We start from the raw sequence: 20,557 nt of genomic DNA, 5'->3' as shown, positions 1-20,557 counted from the left end.
TGAAGATGAATTGACTAATCTGCTACACAATGTAATCGATAGTTTTATTTTTTTGAGCTTACTAGATTCTATCATTTACATTTTCTAAAAAACCCACACAGCTAGACGAATACTTTTTGGACTCACTGTACGTTATTTATTTTTGAATGTGTACCTTTTAAAATTTTTTCTTCCCGCTTTGCTTGGTGTGCCCTTCACCATAATTACATTGCATATCCCAAATGACGAACTGTTGAGCTTGAGCTTATTCTGAACTGTCATAGTGAGCTACATTAGTAAAATACTATGTTGCCCACAGCACTATATGGTTCTTCTCGTTCTCGTATACAAGGACCTGACAAATTAAATCAAGACTTGACTTAGTGTCGGATGCACTTCCCGCTGCGTCTCGTAAGATTGCTTTCTGTTTACGCTACACTCATGACGAGTTAGATAGCGGAATTGCCTTCGTAGGACGGTTTCTAAGCCTTTCCCCAGTGTCAGAAACAAAAACACGACTTAATCCATTGACAATAGAAGTAGCTTAGTTTTACGCTCTGCAAGAGAAATGGAAACTGCTTGCAGCAGGATAGCGTCAAGTTCATACAGTTGCATTTCTGATAGATAATGCATTTCAGTTGCGGCCATTGAACCCGGTTCACAGTTTTCTATATGAAACTAGCAGAACGTACTCTGCTGTTGCTCGTCTCTCGGGTTTGCTTTTTTAAGCTTTGCGTTCTAATCGATTTGTCAATTACTCTGGTTCTCTAATCTGAGGGTTTTAGCAAGGTTCTAGAGATTAAGGATCAATAGCAAATATTATGGCTCCTGGGATTTGCGGACGATATCGATATTATCGGAATTGATCGCCGTGCCGTGGAAGAGGCTTTTGCGCCTTTTAAGAGGGAGACAGCGAGGATTGGACTCACGATCAATACCAGCAAAACGAAGTACATGGTCGCTGGCAATCAACGTGGGTTCATTAGTGGTGGTGGTAGCGAAATAGTGCTGGATGGTGAAAAATTTGAAGTGGTAGAAGAATTTGTGTATCTTGGAACATTAGTGACGTGCGATAATGATGTTACCCGCGAGGTGAAAAGGCGTATTGCAGCTGCAAATAGGGCTTATTACGGACTTCGTAACCAGCTTAAGTCCCGTAGTCTGCAAACGAAAACTAAACTCGCGCTGTATACTACTCTGATTCTTCCGGTGGCTTTAAACGGCCATGAGACATGGACGTTAAAGGAGGCTGATCGGAGAGCTCTCGGAGTGTTTGAGCGTAAGGTGCTGCTGACAATACTCGGCGGTAAACAGGAGAACGGCATCTGGCGGCGTCGCATGAATCACGAATTGTACCAGGTGTATAAAGGGCTGGATATTATTAAGCTTATACAACACGGCAGACTACGGTGGGCTGGTCACGTTGTTCGTATGCCGGAAGAACGTCAAGCGAAGATAATATTTAGTAGAGAACCCGGAAGAGGCCGCAGGCTTCGTGGAAGGCCGCGTACACGATGGCTTTTTGCAGTTGAAGAGGACCTGAGGGCGCGCAATGTTCAGGGCGACTGAAAGCGATTGGCCCAAGATCGAGTCCAGCGGAGAAGGATACTCCATTCGGCGTAGGTTCATCGAAGAGCTGTAGCCCATCAAGTATCAAGTAAGCAAATATTATGGAGTAATTTTGTAGATCGTTTAATACTAATGATAATGCCCAAACTTAAGATAAACATCCAATTTTATATGGCCATTTAAATATCATCTTTATTTGGTTCCAGTAAAATATCAATTGTTACATTCTAATATTACACGAAATGATGTGTGGTAATGTGACTACTTCTACGATAACTGCGTTGGTTGATGTGCTGAACTTGTGCTTTGACGTGGGTTAGTTACAAGAAAACAGTTCAGAATATATCCACCGTCTAGCGGCGACTGATAAACTTAAGCCGAAAGTCGGGGGTGGTTTGTATAACTCCGGTGAGACGGGCATCCAGGTCCGGGCTGGTACGGTTACCGGGCAGCTTGAAGGTGAAGTTCTGCACCAACGAGGTCACCGCCAGGAAGAGTGCATTCCGAGCGAACTGCTCACCGGGGCAGACACGTTTTCCCGCACCGAATGGAAGTGTGGTGTCCTGGTTCAGTGCTAACTTGCCTTCCTGGTTCAAGTATCGCTCCGGCATGAATAAGTCCGGATCGCGGAATAGCTCCGCCTGATGGTGGGCAAAATCAAGCGAGTTGACAATGACTGTCCCTTTGGGAATTTGATAACCGTGCAGCTGCGTATCGTTGACGGCTACGTGAGGGATGCCCGACGGAACCAGAGTGTCGATGCGGAGGCCCTCTCTGATAACTGCCTCGCAGTACGGTAGCTCCGCTCGATCATCCAGCGTTGGGAGACGGTTAGTACCGACAACTTCGTTCAACTCGAGGTACATTTTAGTTTGAACCTCCGGGAACTGAATGATACGTTCCAGAATCAGACACATTTTTGCTGGGATGGCCGAAAAGGGTGGCACGAGGAAATCGGCACAACCGATCACCAATTGATCATCTGAAAGTAAATCGAGTTTATCAGTACATAACTTAAACTAGCGATCGATTTAAACTCACATTGAAACCCGAATTCGTCCTTTCCGGTGGATGCTCCATTGCTACCAGAAGCTCTCATCTCCTTTATATACGCATCTACCAGGCATCGTATATCGTTTTCATCGTATGATTTCTCACATTTTTGTGCCAGACTAAGAATAACTGCATTAGCCTGCTGGTTGGCCTTTCGCAGCACTTCGTACTTGGATGCTTCCGGGAACAAGTGACGGATCCAGGGGATGTAACTCAGCACCATTCCGTAGTCGTCTCCGTTCCGATGGAAAGCGATTGAGTTCTTACCGACTCTGCCATAAATCGAAACCTTAAAACAAGAACAAACCTCTCCAAAGTCACGGAACTTACTCAAACAATATAGCTTGATCCTCCCGGCCTAGCCGGACTCCGGCGATCATCCTCAACAGAACGTTCGAAAACAATGCGAAGAATACGGTCGGGCAGAGAGCGTAACCTGCTTCGTCCACCAGGGCCTTCTCGTGCTCGTACTTGGGTCCATCGCGCAGAAGACTGATCACGTCTTCCAGGCCTGTTTGGATGTCCGCTTCCGCCTCGGGACTTCGCCGTCCGAAGCCAAAGTGATGCAGCGTTTTCAGGAAGAATCGCCGCTGCTCGCGCCAGCTTTCGCTGTCCGTGAAGAAGATTCCTGGGGGATTCGAAAAAAAAGTGAAAATTAATACACGATTAGGTGCGGATATGGCGAGTTCGATTCTCGGTCTGGTCTAGGATGTTCTCGGCTTGGAGACTTTTTCGACACTCTGGGAATAGTGTATCCATAGTACTTGCCACACAAGAAACATACTCATGAAATGGCGGCCATTTAGTTTTCAATTAATAACTGAGGAAATGCTAATAGAATACTAAGTTGAAAAGCAGGTCAAGGTCTTTCATTTTGAAATCAAGCGAAATTTATTTTATGCTGATGTTTTCAATTATTTTATTGTGGAGTTTTCATCACAAGCATTAAAAAACCTAATTAATCCACCTCGTTGTGTTGGTGCCTTTCTCTTGCGATATTGAAAATAAATTGCATAGAAGAAAAGTCTAAATAGCATTGTTAGATCGATACATCAATATTCACATTCAGTTATACTCATTTTGAGAATCCACGTTGAACGCAACCTGTTGCTAGCAAATCTGTTGAGTATAAGTGCTGAATATTTACTTTACTATGCACGTTTTCAATTTAGAATTTTGATCATAACTTCTGATCTCATATACCGATCTGGCCCATTTCCAATAGAAAACAATGAAACACAAACACAACAAACAATTACCGCCGAATGCAACTTGTTGCGAGCAACAACGAGTCTAGGATAAGTGAGTGATAATTTAATTTAATTTAACGCGTTTTTTTTTCTATTTTTTTTAGTCTTTATTAGAGTGATTTTTTTTCATTTGATTGAAGTTCATCACTACTTAAAAAAAATAATTTTGGCCAGAATTTCGAATCCTGGCCAATTTTCACTAGGAGACAATAAAACGGGATTCCCCGTGGAATGCTACTTTTTGCGAACAAATCGGTTAAGGGTAAGTTCCTAAGGAATGAGCGAGACTTTCTCACGCGTTTTATGCGTTAAAAGTGTATTTTGGCGATAACTTCTGATCCCAATGTCCGATCAGGCCAGATTTCTATGGGAAACAATGGGAAAGGATTCCCTGTCGAATGCATCTTTTTGCGAGCGAAGGTTAAGAATAAGTGCCTAAAAAAGCGAAACTTTTTTTACACATACACACGCACAGACATCACCTCAATTCGTCGAACTGACTCGATTGATTTATAACATTCTGGGCCTCCTATAAAAAATAGCTTTTGGTTCGATTCCAGCATTTTTACACTTAGTATAAAACAAAATGATTATCGTAAAAATAGGAAATTGTTGAAAATATCCCTACGCGATTCGATATTAAACTGAAATATGAATTTGTCTTGTATTTTCTATTTTATTCAAGTGCATTTAAAGTACATTACATAAATAGAAAATGAACCTATTCAATTGATGATTGCGTTCCACTCATGTAAAGTAAACGAGGATTCGAAAAACACCATTTAAGATGAATGTTAATCCATCAACCGCTTGCCACTGGTTTCACTATCTATGGCACCTTCGGCTTTAGCAACCACTCAAGGAAAGTAAACGAGCACGTGAGATTGCTTCAAGTGTGCCCGGAAAGGGAAGAGGATCCATGCTATCAGGCTTCTCGTCTTGTTTGTTTATTCCAGTGGGTAAATCGCATTATCCGATTACAGTTAGGATAGAGCTTCTGGTGTTTCTATCCGCAGCATAGATCTAAACATTCGCGAAGCAGAGAAGTGCCCAAGCGGAGAGCAAATTGACGATAAAAGTGTGTTTATTCAATCGAGACTGAAGTGACAAAATAACAAAACATCACGACACACCCTCTCAAAGTGGAGATGATTGCGCTCGCTCTAATAATAAATCTGCTTTCTGAAGAACCGATTAACATTTATTGCAAATTCAATCACGTTGATGATAGTAAATGATCGTTAATATTAAAACGCAATTTTCGTCGAAGAAACGTTTGTTCGTGAAAACCATCAATTCAACTTGACTTGCAATTGACTAAGGCCAAACATTGGTATTCAGTAGTGTAGTGTTTGATGATATCATGTTATGACTTCTTTTATTTATTCTTTATGTAAGAAATTCGGGCAAGCCGAAAACTAGAAATGCGAGTAAGCTCAGCGAGGATGGTGGATGTGATGTAGATGTGAACAAACCTTTGCCGGCTTTTCGTAAAGGTAACCGGACCCTTCTTGCCCTACTAATGTCTAACTTTCTCTTCTGCAACATAAATTTGTTTTCTTGTATGCTTTGATACACTATTCCTAAGTTTATTAAAGCTGCATCCGCTTCAGCCCTCACGTCCACAAACTTTAAACATGGTGTGACAATTCCATTCCGAAACAAATTTCTCCTATGGAAACCAAATTCCAACACAGCCCTTTTCCATCAATTACATACGCAGATGGAACACGATACTTTGATTTCTATTCTTTAAAAAAATCTAATTCTGATCAACATGATCCTTGAATCATTGGAGCAACTAATAACAAAGCTCTAACATTGGTGTCTAGTTTGTTAATGATTTTTCGATACAGGAATCCTCTTTAGTTGCCCGTTGAATTCCGTTGGAGGAATTCTTGTCTTTGCAAAGTGTTCCAATCAGGGACGGAAATTTTTGCATCACAAGCACTAGAATAAGATCCCTGAGCCTATCAAAAACGCAACATACTCGCATGTGTGCACTGCTTCCGCCGGCCTTCTTGCATTACCGAAACCGTTGACCTTTTTTGCATCGGTGCACCGGTGTTTAACCGATGCAATACGGATGGGTTACACATGACCCAAGAAGGAAATCAGCTGTCAAAATTCGGTTTTACGAGATAGAGGGGAGATTTCTTCAACAAATTTGTTCAATTTTTACTATTCTATCCTGGAAATATATTGAACATGTATGGTTATGGCATCCAAACTATCCTTGAGTTGTGATCTCTATGTTCTGAAGAAAAAAAAACAAGACCACAATTTTTATGAGTTGAATTAGCTCTTTGGGACACTATTACTTATAGTGTCCCAAAGAACTAATCCAACTCATAACAATGGTTGTCATGTGTTTTTCTTTAGAACAACTCAAGGATAAGAAAATTATTTTGAGCTTTTTAGTGGAATGTCTTCACTTGTCATAGGATGAGTTTGTATAGTCCCATTTAATTCCACCACTTAATTGTACCTTGACAGATACGTATTTCGACCTCAACAGTAAAGTCGTCTTCAGTGTCTCGTACTTGACTCGACTAAGTCGAGTCAAGTACGAGACACTGAAGATGACTTTACTGTTGAGTCAAGTACGAGACACTGAAGATGACTTTACTGTTGAGTTCGAAATACGTATCTGTCAAATTGAATATCTTGAATATCTCACATGTGCTTTACTGTTGTTTATTCACAGTTCCGAGTCGCGCTGAAATGCCGCGGATTTGGCGCGGAAATTATTTCAGGATCTCCGTAACAACCCTGAAATTTAACATGAATATCATTTACACCACATTGAGAATACAAAAATATGTGTACATCATTTAGAATTACATCTTCAACAAAAGGTTTACTATAGAGATGTAACTTATCTACATTTTGGAAAGGAAAACATTATTTAACAACACTTTTAGGTATTCAGACAGTTCTTCCATCTTCTATTATCAAATTCGTGATATTTGAGTCCTATTTGAGAAACATGAAGGCTTATTCTCGAAAAGCTCAGTTCCCTCGTTGCAAGAAAATTTGAAGCATCATTCTACGCTTATCGGAAGCCTCGTTCCGAGCAACTCGGAGGACTCTTTTCAAAAGGTTTGGAAGTCTTTTTTCGAGGGGTTCTGAAAGTCTCCTTTCAAGAGGTTCGGAAACCTCAATTTTCTTTCAAGAGGCCCGGCTTTTTTATGAACTTTCTTTTCTTTTCTCCATCTTTTAAAAGCCTAGGAAGGATCTTTTCAAGGGGCTCAGAAGGCAATTTTCAACAGGCTCGCAAGCCTCCTTTCAAAAGGCTCGAAAAGCTACTTTAAAAAGGCTCGGAATCCTACTTTCAAGAGGCTTGGAAGCCTCCTTTCTAAAGGCCCGGAAGACTCCTTTCAAGTGGCACGGAAGTCTTCTTTTTAGCTTTCTTTTTTCTATTCTCCTTCTTTTAAAAGGCTCGGGAGGCTTCTTTCAAGAGGATCGGAAACCTCTTTTAAAGTGGTTTGGAAGTATCCTTTCATCCAAAAAGCTAGGAAGGTTCCTTTCAAAATGTGCAGAATTCTTCTTTCACGAGGCTTAGAAGCGTCCATTCAAGTTACTCCAATTATTCCTTTGAACTGGATGAAAAGCCGCCATTCGAGAGGCTCGGAAGGCTCAAAAGTGTTTATTCAAGATACTCCGAAGCCTCCTTTTAGAGAGCTCAAAAGGCGTCATACAATGGCTCGGAAACCTCCCAGATCGAAATAATTTTTTTTAGAATATTGGATACGTATTTTCAAGAGACTCAGAAGCGTCTTTTCAAGATATTTAATAGCCTCTTTCAAGTGGCTCAGAAGCCTCCTTTCAAGAGGCTCGATAGCCTCCTTTCAAGAGGCTCGATAGCCTCCTTTCAAGAGGCTCGATAGCCTCCTTTCAAGAGGCTCGATAGCCTCCTTTCAAGAGGCTCGATAGCCTCCTTTCAAGAGGCTCGATAGCCTCCTTTCAAGAGGCTCGATAGCCTCCTTTCAAGAGGCTCGATAGCCTCCTTTCAAGAGGCTCGATAGCCTCCTTTCAAGAGGCTCGATAGCCTCCTTTCAAGAGGCTCGATAGCCTCCTTTCAAGAGGCTCGATAGCCTCCTTTCAAGAGGCTCGATAGCCTCCTTTCAAGAGGCTCGATAGCCTCCTTTCAAGAGGCTCGATAGCCTCCTTTCAAGAGGCTCGATAGCCTCCTTTCAAGAGGCTCGATAGCCTCCTTTCAAGAGGCTCAATAGCCTCCTTTCAAGAGGCTCAATAGCCTCCTTTCAAGAGGCTCGATAGCCTCATTTCAAGAGGCTCAGAAGCCTCCTTTCAAGAGGCTCGGAAGCCTCCTTTCAAGAGGCTCGGAAGCCTCCTTTCAAGAGGCTCGGAAGCCTCCTTTCAAGAGGCTCGGAAGCCTCCTTTCAAGAGGCTCGGAAGCCTCCTTTCAAGAGGCTCGGAAGCCTCCTTTCAAGAGGCTCAGGCCTCCTTTCAAGAGGCTCAGAAGCCTCCTTTCAAGAGGCTCAGAAGCCTCCTTTCAAGAGGCTCAGAAGCCTCCTTTCAAGAGGCTCAGGAAGCCTCCTTTCAAGAGGCTCAGAAGCCTCCTTTCAAGAGGCTCAGAAGCCTCCTTTCAAGAGGCTCAAGCCTCCTTTCAAGAGGCTCCAGCCTCCTTTCAAGAGGCCTCGAAAGCCTCCTTTCAAGAGGCTCAAGCCTCCTTTCAAGAGGCTCGAAAGCCTCCTTTCAAGAGGCCTGAAAGCCTCCTTTCAAGAGGCCTCAGCCTCCTTTCAAGAGGCTCAGAAGCCTCCTTTCAAGAGGCTCAGACGCCTCCTTTCAAGAGGCTCAGACGCCTCCTTTCAAGAGGCTCAGACGCCTCCTTTCAAGAGGCTCAGACGCCTCCTTTCAAGAGGCTCAGACGCCTCCTTTCAAGAGGCTCAGACGCCTCCTTTCAAGAGGCTCAGGCCTCCTTTCAAGAGGCTCAGAAGCCTCCTTTCAAGAGGGTCAGAAGTCTCCTTTCAAGAGGCTCAAGCCTCCTTTCAAGAGGCTCAGAAGCCTCCTTTCAAGAGGCTCAGGCCTCCTTTCAAGAGGCTCGGAAGCCTCCTTTCAAGAGGCTCAGGCCTCCTTTCAAGAGGCTCAGAAGTCTCCTTTCAAGAGGCTCAGGCCTCCTTTCAAGAGGCTCAAGCCTCCTTTCAAGAGGCTCAGGCCTTCTTTCAAGAGGCTCAGAAAACTCCTTTCAAGAGGCTCAGAAGCCTCCTTTCAAGAGGCTCAGAAGCCTCCTTTCAAGAGGCTCAGAAGCCTCCTTTCAAGAGGCTCCAGCCTCCTTTCAAGAGGCTCAGAAGCCTCCTTTCAAGAGGCTCAGGCCTCCTTTCAAGAGGCTCAGAAGCCTCCTTTCAAGAGGCCTCAAGCCTCCTTTCAAGAGGCTCGAGCCTCCTTTCAAGAGGCTCAGGCCTCCTTTCAAGAAGCTCAGAAGCCTCCTTTCAAGAGGCTCAGGCCTCCTTTCAAGAGGCTCGGAAGCCTCCTTTCAAGAGGCTCGGAAGCCTCCTTTCAAGAGGCTCGGAAGTCTCCTTTCAAGAAGCTCGGAAGCCTCCTTTCAAGAGGCTCGGCAGCCTCCTTTCAAGAGGCTCGGAAGCCTCCTTTCAAGAGGCTCGGAAGCCTCCTTTCAAGAGGCTCGGAAGCCTCCTTTCAAGAGGTTCGGAAGCCTCCTTTCAAAAGGCTCGGAAGCCTCCTTTCGAGAGGCTCGAAAGACTTCTTTCGAGAGGATTGAAAGCCTCATTTCAAAAGGCTCGAAAGACTCCTTTCGAGAGGCTTGAAAGCCTCCTTTCGAAAAGTTTGATAGACTGCTTTCAAGAGGCTTGAAAGCCTCCTTTCGAAAAGTTTGATAGACTGCTTTCAAGAGGCTTGAAAGCCTCATTTCAAGGGGCTCGAAAGATTTCTTTCGAGAGGCTTGAAAGCCTCCTTTCGAGAGGCTCCAAAGACTCCTTTCGAGAGGCTCGAAAGACTCCTTTCGAGAGACTTAAAAGCCTCAAGAAGCTCGAAAGCCCTCCATTTGAAAAGCTTGGAAGCTAATTTCAAGAGGCTTGGAAGCCTCCCTCGAAAGGGTTTAGAAGCCTTCTTTCAAGAGGCTCGGTAGCCTCTTTTCAAGGGGCTCGGAATTATTTTTCCAAGAGGCTTGGAAACATACTTTCAAACAGCTCAGAGGCGTCCTTTCAAGATGCTGAGAAGCCTCCTTTCAAGAGACTTGGAAAACTTTCTTTAAGAGGCCGGAAGGTTCTCACGGAAGAGTCGCTGGATCCTACTCTTAAGAGGCTCGGAAGCCTTCTTTCGATACGCTCGGAAGTCAAAAAAGTTTTGTAGGAAGCCCGACGTATGAACTTATTTGAATTGGAAAGTTTCACGGAAATAAAAATTTCAGAGAAAAAATATGGCGAGCCATATATTCCATTAGTTTTTAGGTTTATTTTTTCATATATCTTAAGAGTAATGGTTACTTTATTTTACAACAATAAATCATAGGGGTACCTCAATTAATGCAAAAGTTCGAAGGGGTACCTCTCAAGAAAAAGGTTGAGAACCGCTGCACTACAGGAATCTATGACAAAAGGTCGAAAATACAAATCGTCGAAAGGGACAGAAGGTCGGAAAGACAAAAGGTCGAAAGGGACAAAAGTCAAAGTTGAAGAATGAGAAATTTTAAAAGAAGGAGTAATTACTACGAAAAAACAATATTTTGAATATCTAGATAGTTCTGTTAGAGATAAAAAGATTATTGATTTAAGAAATAAATTAAACTTGTGTTGTGCGAGATTGATTCTCTCCGTTTCAGTTTCTTGTCTATTTCGACCTTTTTTCTCTTTCAACCTTTTGTCTCTTTCGACGTTTTGTCCTTTCGACCTTTTGTCCCTTTAGACCTTTTGTCCTTTTCGACCATTTGTCCCTTCGACCTTTTGTCTTTCGGCCTTTTGTCCTTTCGACCTTTTATCACTAACCCGCACTACAGTATGAAATGATATTCATTTTTTGATATTTACAAATTGAATATCAATGTGGTAAGCTGAAGATCCATTGTGACACCGCACATAACAAAGGGTCGTACACTAATTACCTAAGCTCTTATGGGAGAGGGGGGGTCTGTCTTTTTCTTACGCTCCATATAAATAAAAAATGATTTGTATGGGACAAATCTTACATGGGGGAGAGGGGTTTAAAAACCCATAAAAAAATGCTTACGTAATTAGTGTACGGCCCCAATGCTGACACCGAGAGTCGACGCTTGCTGTTGTCTGTGGATAAGCCGTCCGATTCATTCGCATATTCAAATTTGTAAAGGACTGGCGATTTGATTGTGGGTTGTATGTCAACTGGAGTTTAGTTGAAGTGACCTTTTCTGTCTCTGAAACTGACTATCTACAACAGGGAAACTGCTGCGTATCATTTATGGCGGGGTGAAGATGGCGGATGGTATGTGTAGTGTAGCAACCCTATAACCAGAGACCGGCGGAGTGAAAAACTGTCGAAATGGCAACGTATGAAAATGCATGATATCGTAAAAATAAGACTGACAGCACTTGGACTTTTTGGTTGCTTCTTATGGATGCAAAATGTAAACAAATCGAATTGGAACCGCATTTGACGGTTCGATTGGAAACAAGATGGCGTCTTCGCCGATCTCTTATTGTAGTATTTCTAGTGTAGTGAACAACGAGTAGTAAGAGAAAAAGTAAGGCTCGGATAGACCAATCGACTCAGTTCGACGAGTTTAGTTATTGTTTATTTTGCTTGGTTTATTGTTGTTTTTCGGAACCTTCACGTTTTTCGTGTAAAAACAGCAGAGTTACCACAGAAGCGTTAGGGATTATGCCGCTGTAAATTAATGAACAAGCTGTCCGCACAGCTGGACAGGAGTCGCTGTGTCGGCTATTATGCTCCCGTCATCACCAGCAGCAGCGGTATGTACCGGTACCATCGTTTAAATTAGGCCACACTTAACAAATTAACACAAATTTATTACACAGAACAACACGCACACGCTACAATTGAGAACAAATAAATTATACAAGTATTGTGAAAGTTCCTGCGTTGTTAGTTTTTGATTAACGCGAAAAACCATTAATTACCCAGTACATGATCGTTCGCTAATTGGGGCACGACCTCACCGCAACTAGCGAATGCCGTACGCTAATTGGGGCGGTTTGACAAGCGTCAATGTTGTTTACTTTTTGCATTGAACAAAAGAAAATTTTACGCGCCAGAAAATATCGATCCCGCCAAACACGGAAACAAATCGTCAACGCGTTTTTGACGTCACATTCTGACGATTAGCTGCTTTTTAATTGGGTTTCGCCCCAATTAGCGAACCCCCAACTAAAAAGCGCCCCAACTAGAAAAACCCCAATTAGTGAACGTTCACTGTACTTAGCCGACCCTGGGATTGCCGGAGAGTCTCTTGTCTCCTGGTCTGGCCTAGGTACTGATTGTTGATGATTCAAGAAACTTTAGTTTCAAAACTCCTTTAAACCCTCCGGAAATTCTAGGGATTTGCTCCAAAATTTTCTGCTTGATTTTTTAAAAAGAATTCTGGTTATTTCCTGGAATGTCTGTTTAAGTCTCGATACATTAATCTGTAAAATCTCTATTCAATCTATTTGAGATTACGGACGCATAGAAAAATGTCTGTAAGAACAAATATATGCTTTGTATATCTTGCATATCTGCTACAGCTATTGTTCAAGATTTATCTGTCTCTTAGATAAGATTATTGTCATTTTCTCTATCATTACCCATTTTTTCAATGATAACGATAGCACAGAGAAACGGACGTCTCACTCAACATATGTTCCATCGTTCACCTTTTAAACGTTGGATTCATTTTTTTGGAGGTGGTCAATCGGCCACTGACTGATGGCACTTCCATCGATTTTGCTTTGTTTGACGTTTGCGTCCTACCACCATCTGGTTGTCGTTTGTCCACACACAGTGACTGTTTCTGTGATGTTTATTTTGATTGCATTTTGTTCTAAGTGAGACGCCTGTTTCTCTATGAAGATAGCTTATCTCAATGTCCCCTATCCCCTATTTGAAATTGATCGGATTTCAAAATTGCTCACTTATCAGTGAGAAATCTAGCGTGCAAATATTATTTACACAACTAACTTTTGAGGTGAAGTCAGTTTTTCTTATCAAATTTCGCGGACAAATGCGAAATTGTTCACCAGGAAGTTTAGGCTGTCTTATTCAATTATCGATGAAACTCATTCACAAGGGCTTGTTTATTTATTTTTTTGATTTTTTAGGCAGTGAGTATCCATGTCAAAAAGAATCGTAAAAATTGGTGCTTCAGTTTTTCATTTCCAGACTAGATGAATTTGTTACAGTGAGATGGAAAATGGAACAGTCTTTGCATATTGATGATATTTGTAGTGTAGGGGAAATGTGTATCAAATGCGATGTTGTGCTGGGTCATTATGCAGAATAGTCATTAGACGAACGATCATTAGGTCGAATAAGAAGAGAGAAGTAAAAAGGGAGAATTGAGAAGAGAGAAAAGAGAAGTGAATGGTGAAAAGTGTATAAAGAAGGAAGTGAGAAATGAGGAGACGTAAAAAATAACAAGTGAGAAGTGAGCAGTGAAAACTGCCAAGAGAAGGGGAAGCGAGAAGTGAGAAGGAAGAAGAAAGAAAAAAGAAGGAACAAGAAATAAAGAACAAATAAAAGGGTCGTTCAAGAATGATCTTCTTCTTCTTCTTATTGGCATCACATCCCCACACTGGGATAGAGTCGCCTCGCAGCTTAGTGTTCATTAAGCACTTGCACAGTTATTAACTGCGAGGTTCTAAGCCAAGTTACCATTTTTGCATTCGTATATTATGAGGCTAACACGATGATACTTTTATGCCCAGGGAAGTCGAGACAATTTTCAATCCGAAAATTGTCTAGACCAGCACCGGGAATCGAACCCAGCCACCCTCAGCATGGTCTTGCTTTGTAGCCGTGCGTCTTACCGCACGGCTAAGGAGGGAGAGGAGGTTCAAGAATGATGTCACAAGTTTTAGGAGGGGCTAAGATTTTGTGACAGTACATGAACTAGGTATACAAAAAAAGCATGACAGAGGGGGGGAGGGGGTCTAGAAATCTCAAAAAGTAGTGGACGTCATATTTGAATCACCCCTAAGGAGGAAAAAGGAAGAAAAACTACTTAAGAAGGAAGTAAGAACAAGGAAGGAGGAAGAATAAAATATAACAAGGAAATAAAAAGAAGGAAAGGAAGAAATAGCGAAAAAAGGAAGGTAGAAGAAAAAAGAATGAAGAAAGAAAAGGGAAGAAAAAAGAAGATAGAAAAAAGTATAATAAGGAAAAGAAAAGAAGGAAGGAAGAAATAAACGAGAGGGAAATTAATGCGCCACCTCATTTTTAGGTGATATCTCAAATTTGGTCGCAAATCAAAGCGGCTGATGTCAAAAAATCATTTGTAAGCCGAAAATACTTAGTTTAAATATTTATATACAGAAAAATAAATTTCTATCTATCTGATCCTTATAGACTCGGAAACTACTGAACCGATCGGTGTGAAAATTTGTTTTTGGGACCGGGGAAGGATCTTAGGATGGTTTGAAACCTCTTTCCCGCTGGCTCATTTATAAATGAAAATAAAAATCTGCAAAACTCGAAAACTAATCAAGCCAATAGAACCAAATTTGGCATGTGGAGGTTTTTGAAGACAAAAAATGTTTTTATGGTGATTTGACACCCCCTCCTACTCTGGTAGGAGATGGGAAGGGGGGCCTCTCATACAAATGAAACACAAATGTTGTAAATTAATCAATTCTGAACTAGACGAAGTTCGACGGGACAGCTAGTCTTAAATAAGAATTTAAAAAATAAAATGTTTTCTTAGCTCTTTTGACAAAAGAATCGATTTTTTCCGATTTGCTTGCAACATTCGACGCGGAATCCTTCCTAATTCTTCGCTATTGAAAATTGGCCCAATCGGCTATTGTGTTCCGGAGTTATAAAAAAACATTGTTTTTTTCCATTTTTCCCAAGGCTCCCAAAGGAAATTTTGTGAATGTCTGTATGTGTGTGAGCAAAAATGATCTTAACTCTTTTTTAAGACTTATTCTAAACCGATTTAATCGTAACAAGTTTCATTTATCAGAGAACGTTGTTCCTTTGTACCCTGTTAAAAATAGGCTGGATCGGACTATGGGCTCAAAAGCTATGGCCAAAATACATTTTCTTATAATGTACGAGAAAGACAACACACTTAAAATAAATCGCAGATTTCTGTGAAATTTCACCAAAATCTCAACAGCAGAACTGTTCGGTGAATAATTTTACAGATTTTCGGTGGTTTTGACAGTTGAACAAAGGAAAAATCGCCGAAAGTTTGGTGAAATAATTACCGAACAGCTCTGCTGTTGAGATTTCGGTGAATTAAAGCAAAATTCACCGAAATCTGTGAAATGATTTAAGTGTGATTACCGCTAGGGATATTAATCTGGTGTTTTGGTACACTTCTTATTTTTCAATTTTCGTCTGAGTTACTCAATAATGCCACTTTAATTGAATTTGGTGACGAACACAATCAACATAACATTTTAAGAGGAAGGGTTATGCCTTAACGTTGCGCCTAATTCAAGAAAAAATGTTCTTTCGTATAAAAAGCGTTACGCAGTGAGAAGGGAAATTGTTCAAAATTTACAATTTTGACATTACTACATTATAGAAGCGAATTATTGATTTTACCATAACGTGTCATATGGTGTTGGATGAGTAGTGAATTGAATATCTCCTTGCCACAATACCTTTTTATAATTATGAAAACGATTGAGAAATCGACTGTATATATTTATTTCGATTTTAAGGACTGTTTTGAATTATTGAAACAAGATGTATATTTATCCGACGTTTCGACACGGGGATGGTGTCTTCATCAGGGGGAAAAATACGGTGTTAGTTCCTAGTCTATTGTTTACTCTAACATCACGCCAGACAGTTAATGTTAGACTAAACAATAGACCAGGAACAAACACCGTATTTTTCCCCTGATGAAGACACCATCTCCGTGTCGAAACGTCGGATAAGTATGCATCTTGTTTCAATAATTCAAGACTGCGTAGCCGTCCTTAAAATCGAAATAATTATGAAAGAAATCTTAATGAAATATCAAATAAATGAAATTCCATTTCGTTGATGTCACAATATGATGCTAATTGAAACGCGAATAAATGTGAATTGATGCAAATAACTGAAACTATTAGCATTAGCATTAGCATTGTTACGGTGTAATTCGTAGATTGGACACTAGTGATACTCATGTTTTACTTTTGAGATCCTTATCTAGAATGCTATCAGAAATCAAGAAGGGGAGTGGTCCTTGATTCCAGTCTTGAACAAAAATAACAAAAGCATGAGGATTACTACTCCTGGCCACGCCCATCTTCACCGTAACTAATATTCCTTTATTTCTTAGAGCAAATAAGGCTAGTGCAGTTTACTCCAGCCCACCTGACAGTCCATCGTGTGACCAGCACTAGAGAGGTTGATAAATTTCGAACCGAAGGTATTGTTCGTGGAAGTTTGTTGTCAGATAAGCTATTACATCAATCCCTGATTAAATTTTAGAATTCTAGCAAGGATTTATAAAACCGATGAGCTTCACCTAACTGTTTGGAACCATCGACCAGCGGCAGCAAATAGATGCCCATTGGCTTTTCGAACGTTTATAGGATCACGAGAGGGAATGTTTGACTAGGATGTAATGTTGGCTCATCACGCAAATTAATCAATAATTCAGCGATAATACATTGTTTTGTAGAGATATATTTATCACTGCTTCTTTAAAAAAAGTGTAATCATAGTTAATAATGCACCAACCTTTCATGGGTTGAAAAAGCATTCACCACCAGAGCTAAGATTAGGAAAAGTTATCGAACATGTAGTCAATTTCGCTTGAAACTTTTGATGACTTAAATAAGAGATTGTTTACAATTATTGTTCTCTGGACTACTTGGCGTAATAACCAAAAAAAAAGCAAGTCGTCTGGTGGCATAATTTTGGTTAGAGCTTCAATGTATGAAGATTTGTACTCATCCACATCATATTAGGCTAAGGTTTGAGCCATATACGCTAGTTATTCTATTCAATTAATTGCAGATGCCTGATTAGTGATTACAGAATCATTTCAAATTTCCTGCTGACATTCACCGATTTGATTTGACTTTTCGATGAATCATTTCTTTTAGACGAATCATATTATTTTATACTAATTTTGAATAGTCAAATTCGATTCAGCCATGTCAATATCAAAATCCAATTCTATACTTGACCTACTGCATAACACTGCATGTTCATTTGAAGCACTCTTGAACTCTGATTTCAAATATAAGTTACTTTCTATGCGCATTATATAAGTCGTCTACTATGAACCAATCACAATAATCTGCCGCCTTATAAACACAGATGTGCACTTAAGTTATGATTTATAGGAATGATCACAGATATGCCCTTGCTTGCAATCAAATTTTGATTAAACTTGAGCCTTGTTAACAGTTATTTTGCTAAAACCATTTGAGGTTACCTTCGTATACCATCATGAAGTGGTGATGCGTTAGTGCTTCTAACTACTTATACCTTAATTCGCCATTTCGGATATATTCGATAATATGCATTACTGGCCAGCGAACCGCCAGTTAGAACTGTGAAATGTGAAATAAAGTGCTTATGCCTACCTGGGTCCGTTAAGCACTCGGTTCTTTAACATAACAGGATTATTAGTTACTCATGAGCCATAATAGATGGAGAGACATAATCTGGTTTGCACATTCATCTGACTTTTCAATATAGTCATATTATTAGCTATTGCAGTAGCTGTTAGATGCTTTGAATATTGACAACTACGCAACTCTTGATAGAAGTTATTCATATAATAATAGCATTTGAAAATTTTAAATCAAAAGTTATTCATTTGCTATTGCGGCATTATTCAATTTCTGTTGAAATCCACGGATATTTTGAAAATTATTTCGTTCTATCAGCTACGGCGATGAATCACTTTAGTTAAGCTATTCACGCTAATTAGTGCTGGCCAACGGTATATATTTTGGATCAGTGCCAAACACCTGATCTGGAATGATTGTGCACATTTCCTCTGGGAAATGAAATGAATTAATTTCACATGCATCAAGTCATAAATTTGTAACACATACTAAGATCTTCACTGTTACCTAACGGGTTATAAAATCAATTTCTTTAGCACGTTTGAGATACTCTTCTATTATATTGCACCCAGTGGACGTCCGACTGACCGTTTCAATTAAGTCTATTAGTGGCTTTCCATCTTAGTCGTAGCGGGAAGCCATACACTACAGCATCTCCTTCATTCTATGCATCATCGTGGAAGCCGACTGCTGAAATGCAATCAGAAAAGCACACAAAACAAACCTCTCCGCTGGTAGTGCTCGTCCCGCAATCTAGCCATAAACAAATCCGGGCGTCCATCGAAATCAGACCGGGTCAGGACCTCCTTGATTGTGTCGTAATCGTTCACAATGACCGCCGGCAGCGGTCCCAGGTAAAGACCAATTAGTTTGCTTTTGTACAGCTCCGACAGTCTGGCCGCGGCTTTGTGCAGATGATGGAAGTTCAGGGCCAACAGAAACGGATACCCTCCCAGAAAGGGAAGCCTCGGTGGACCAGGCGGAAAATTGCTCGAAGGCCGTTCGAACAGATATCGGTAGAAACGATAGATCAAAAGCCCCAGCAGGGCGGCTACTATCAGTTCACTTATCAACACCATCACTTCACTGGATCGCTGTTGGATTGAAAACGTACACCACGGCTACGCTCTTGTGTAAATTGGTTGGCTAGGGAGAGTTCACCCGCTAATCTCGCGCCACACACAAATTCAGTTCAGTAGATCGGAGTAATTTTTTGAACAACACACAAAAATTTCAAACTGTCGTTGTCTATGTCTTCATAGGGTAACGGTGTATTGCACTGCTGGTGGCGGCACCCTAACACTTGTCGGGAGACACATCGGAACACATCTGTTACCGTCGAACGTCAATAAACGACTGACTACTACCAAAACCTAATGGACGGCCAAAGACCGGCGGACCAGCAGCAGAGAGCAGTGTATGTTTGCAATTTCGTTTTTGATGCTTCTACGCTTCCATCCGACACCACCAGCAGAGTTATGTTACGACCTTCTGCTCCTCGCTCCAGCGCACACACTGGCGCGAGTTTTGGTTTTTGACGAATTTTTGTTATTAATCTTTTGAAAATCTCATCAATCATAACAATTGAGGAATCTCTTCAAAGTCTTCTTATAGACTTTGTTGAGCAATATGTTCCAGAATCTAAGAATTATTTTCGTAAACCTGTATGTATATTCATAATCTCTTATCTCATTTTGAGTTTCCACGTAATTCAATCTAATCTCATTACATTTTCAATCTATTGAAGTAAAAAACTTGAGAAGGAATGTAGCACTAGAGAAGGAATGCGGAAGAATCACTAGATTTTTTTTCCGAAGCACCCCCTAAAATATTTGAAATTTCCCCAGAATTCGAATGAGATTTTTTTTAATTTCCATGGAAGATTATTTTGAACTGCCACGGGAAATTCATTCGAATATCCACTCAAACTCAGTGTGAATTCCTGCAACTAGAGATGTCCACCGCCGCCGCCGCCGACATTTTTGCATCGGCGCGCCGCTGTTTAAAATCTATCACGTCACTATATTTTTTTCATGCCGGTTCATATAAAGCCTGTCCACGTTAAGTTTTGGACACCCATCATCCAATGCGATTTTTTTAAATTTACACAAACCACTGAGAAGATCAATTTACATAACAGCTGAATCTCTACGCTTTGCGTGATGCTTTCAGCATGTTTTTATGCTTCTCCAAATTGATAAAATGGCTATAAATCAATTGGACATTGTCTAAGTGTCCAAAATTTAACGTGGACAGGCTTTATGATGGACTCTACATTATTCAGTAGCGTAGTAATAAAACGTGGGATCCTGTAGACATTTCGATAAAATAACCATGGAATGTCCGAAGAATCACCTGCAGGAGTTTGGAAGCATTTTCGGGGGAATTATGAGGAAATTTTGACGAATTTCACGAGGATTTTTCGAAAAAAAAATCACAGGAAAATTGCAAAGTAATTTTCCAAGCACATTTCCAAAAAAATCCAGTGGAAATTCCACAGAATTTTTCCCGACGAAAATAAAAAAAAATACAAGGAAATTCCAAACAATTTCCCGAGATCAATCCGAAGAACTTTGCAGGATATTTGGTAGAATTTCCCGAGAAGAGGAAATTCCAAAAACAATCTCGAGTAAATTCAAAAGATTTTTCCGACGAAATATCAAACAATTTTCCGAGGAAGTACCACTAAATTTCCCAAGAATATTCTTAACAATTTCCCAAGAAAATTCCAAAGAATTAGACGGGTGTTTTTCGACTGGATAAGATGTAATTATCGGAAGTTGGCTACTTCAGTCTAAGGAATCAGGACAACGGTTTTTTACTTGTCCGACGTTTCGACCGATGGGTTGCGGCCTTTTTCAAGGGTCGTTAAAACATGTAATTACATTACATATAACATGAATACATATAACGTAAAACATCATTGTGCCACATTGCCAACAATGACTATTACCCACTAATAATGTACATATCATTATGAAATAGTCGTTGCAGTTGTTGTAGGGAAGACTGGGG

The 20,557-nt window shown here is 40.7% G+C and overlaps 2 protein-coding genes across 2 annotated transcripts in view; one reads left to right on the top strand and one right to left on the bottom strand.

Annotated features, from left to right (window-relative positions):
• Positions 1 to 20,557, top strand: part of LOC134225805 (uncharacterized) — a 135,488-nt gene that overhangs the window by 60,285 nt on the left and 54,646 nt on the right. The window lies entirely within an intron of this gene.
• LOC134225788 (probable cytochrome P450 304a1) lies at positions 1,714 to 18,996 on the bottom strand. Its single transcript, XM_062706144.1, has 4 exons — positions 18,267 to 18,996; positions 2,932 to 3,229; positions 2,590 to 2,873; positions 1,714 to 2,530 (listed from the first exon to the last, which is right to left on the bottom strand). Exons 1-4 carry the CDS (start codon positions 18,619 to 18,621, stop codon positions 1,902 to 1,904), a joined length of 1,566 nt encoding a protein of 521 aa, XP_062562128.1. The 5' UTR covers positions 18,622 to 18,996; the 3' UTR covers positions 1,714 to 1,901.

The sequence above is a fragment of the Armigeres subalbatus genome, chromosome 1, assembly GCF_024139115.2.
Source record: "Armigeres subalbatus isolate Guangzhou_Male chromosome 1, GZ_Asu_2, whole genome shotgun sequence".
NCBI lineage: Eukaryota > Metazoa > Arthropoda > Insecta > Diptera > Culicidae > Armigeres > Armigeres subalbatus.
Note: the sequence above shows the minus strand (reverse complement) of the source record. Positions and strands in the feature narration are given on the sequence as shown.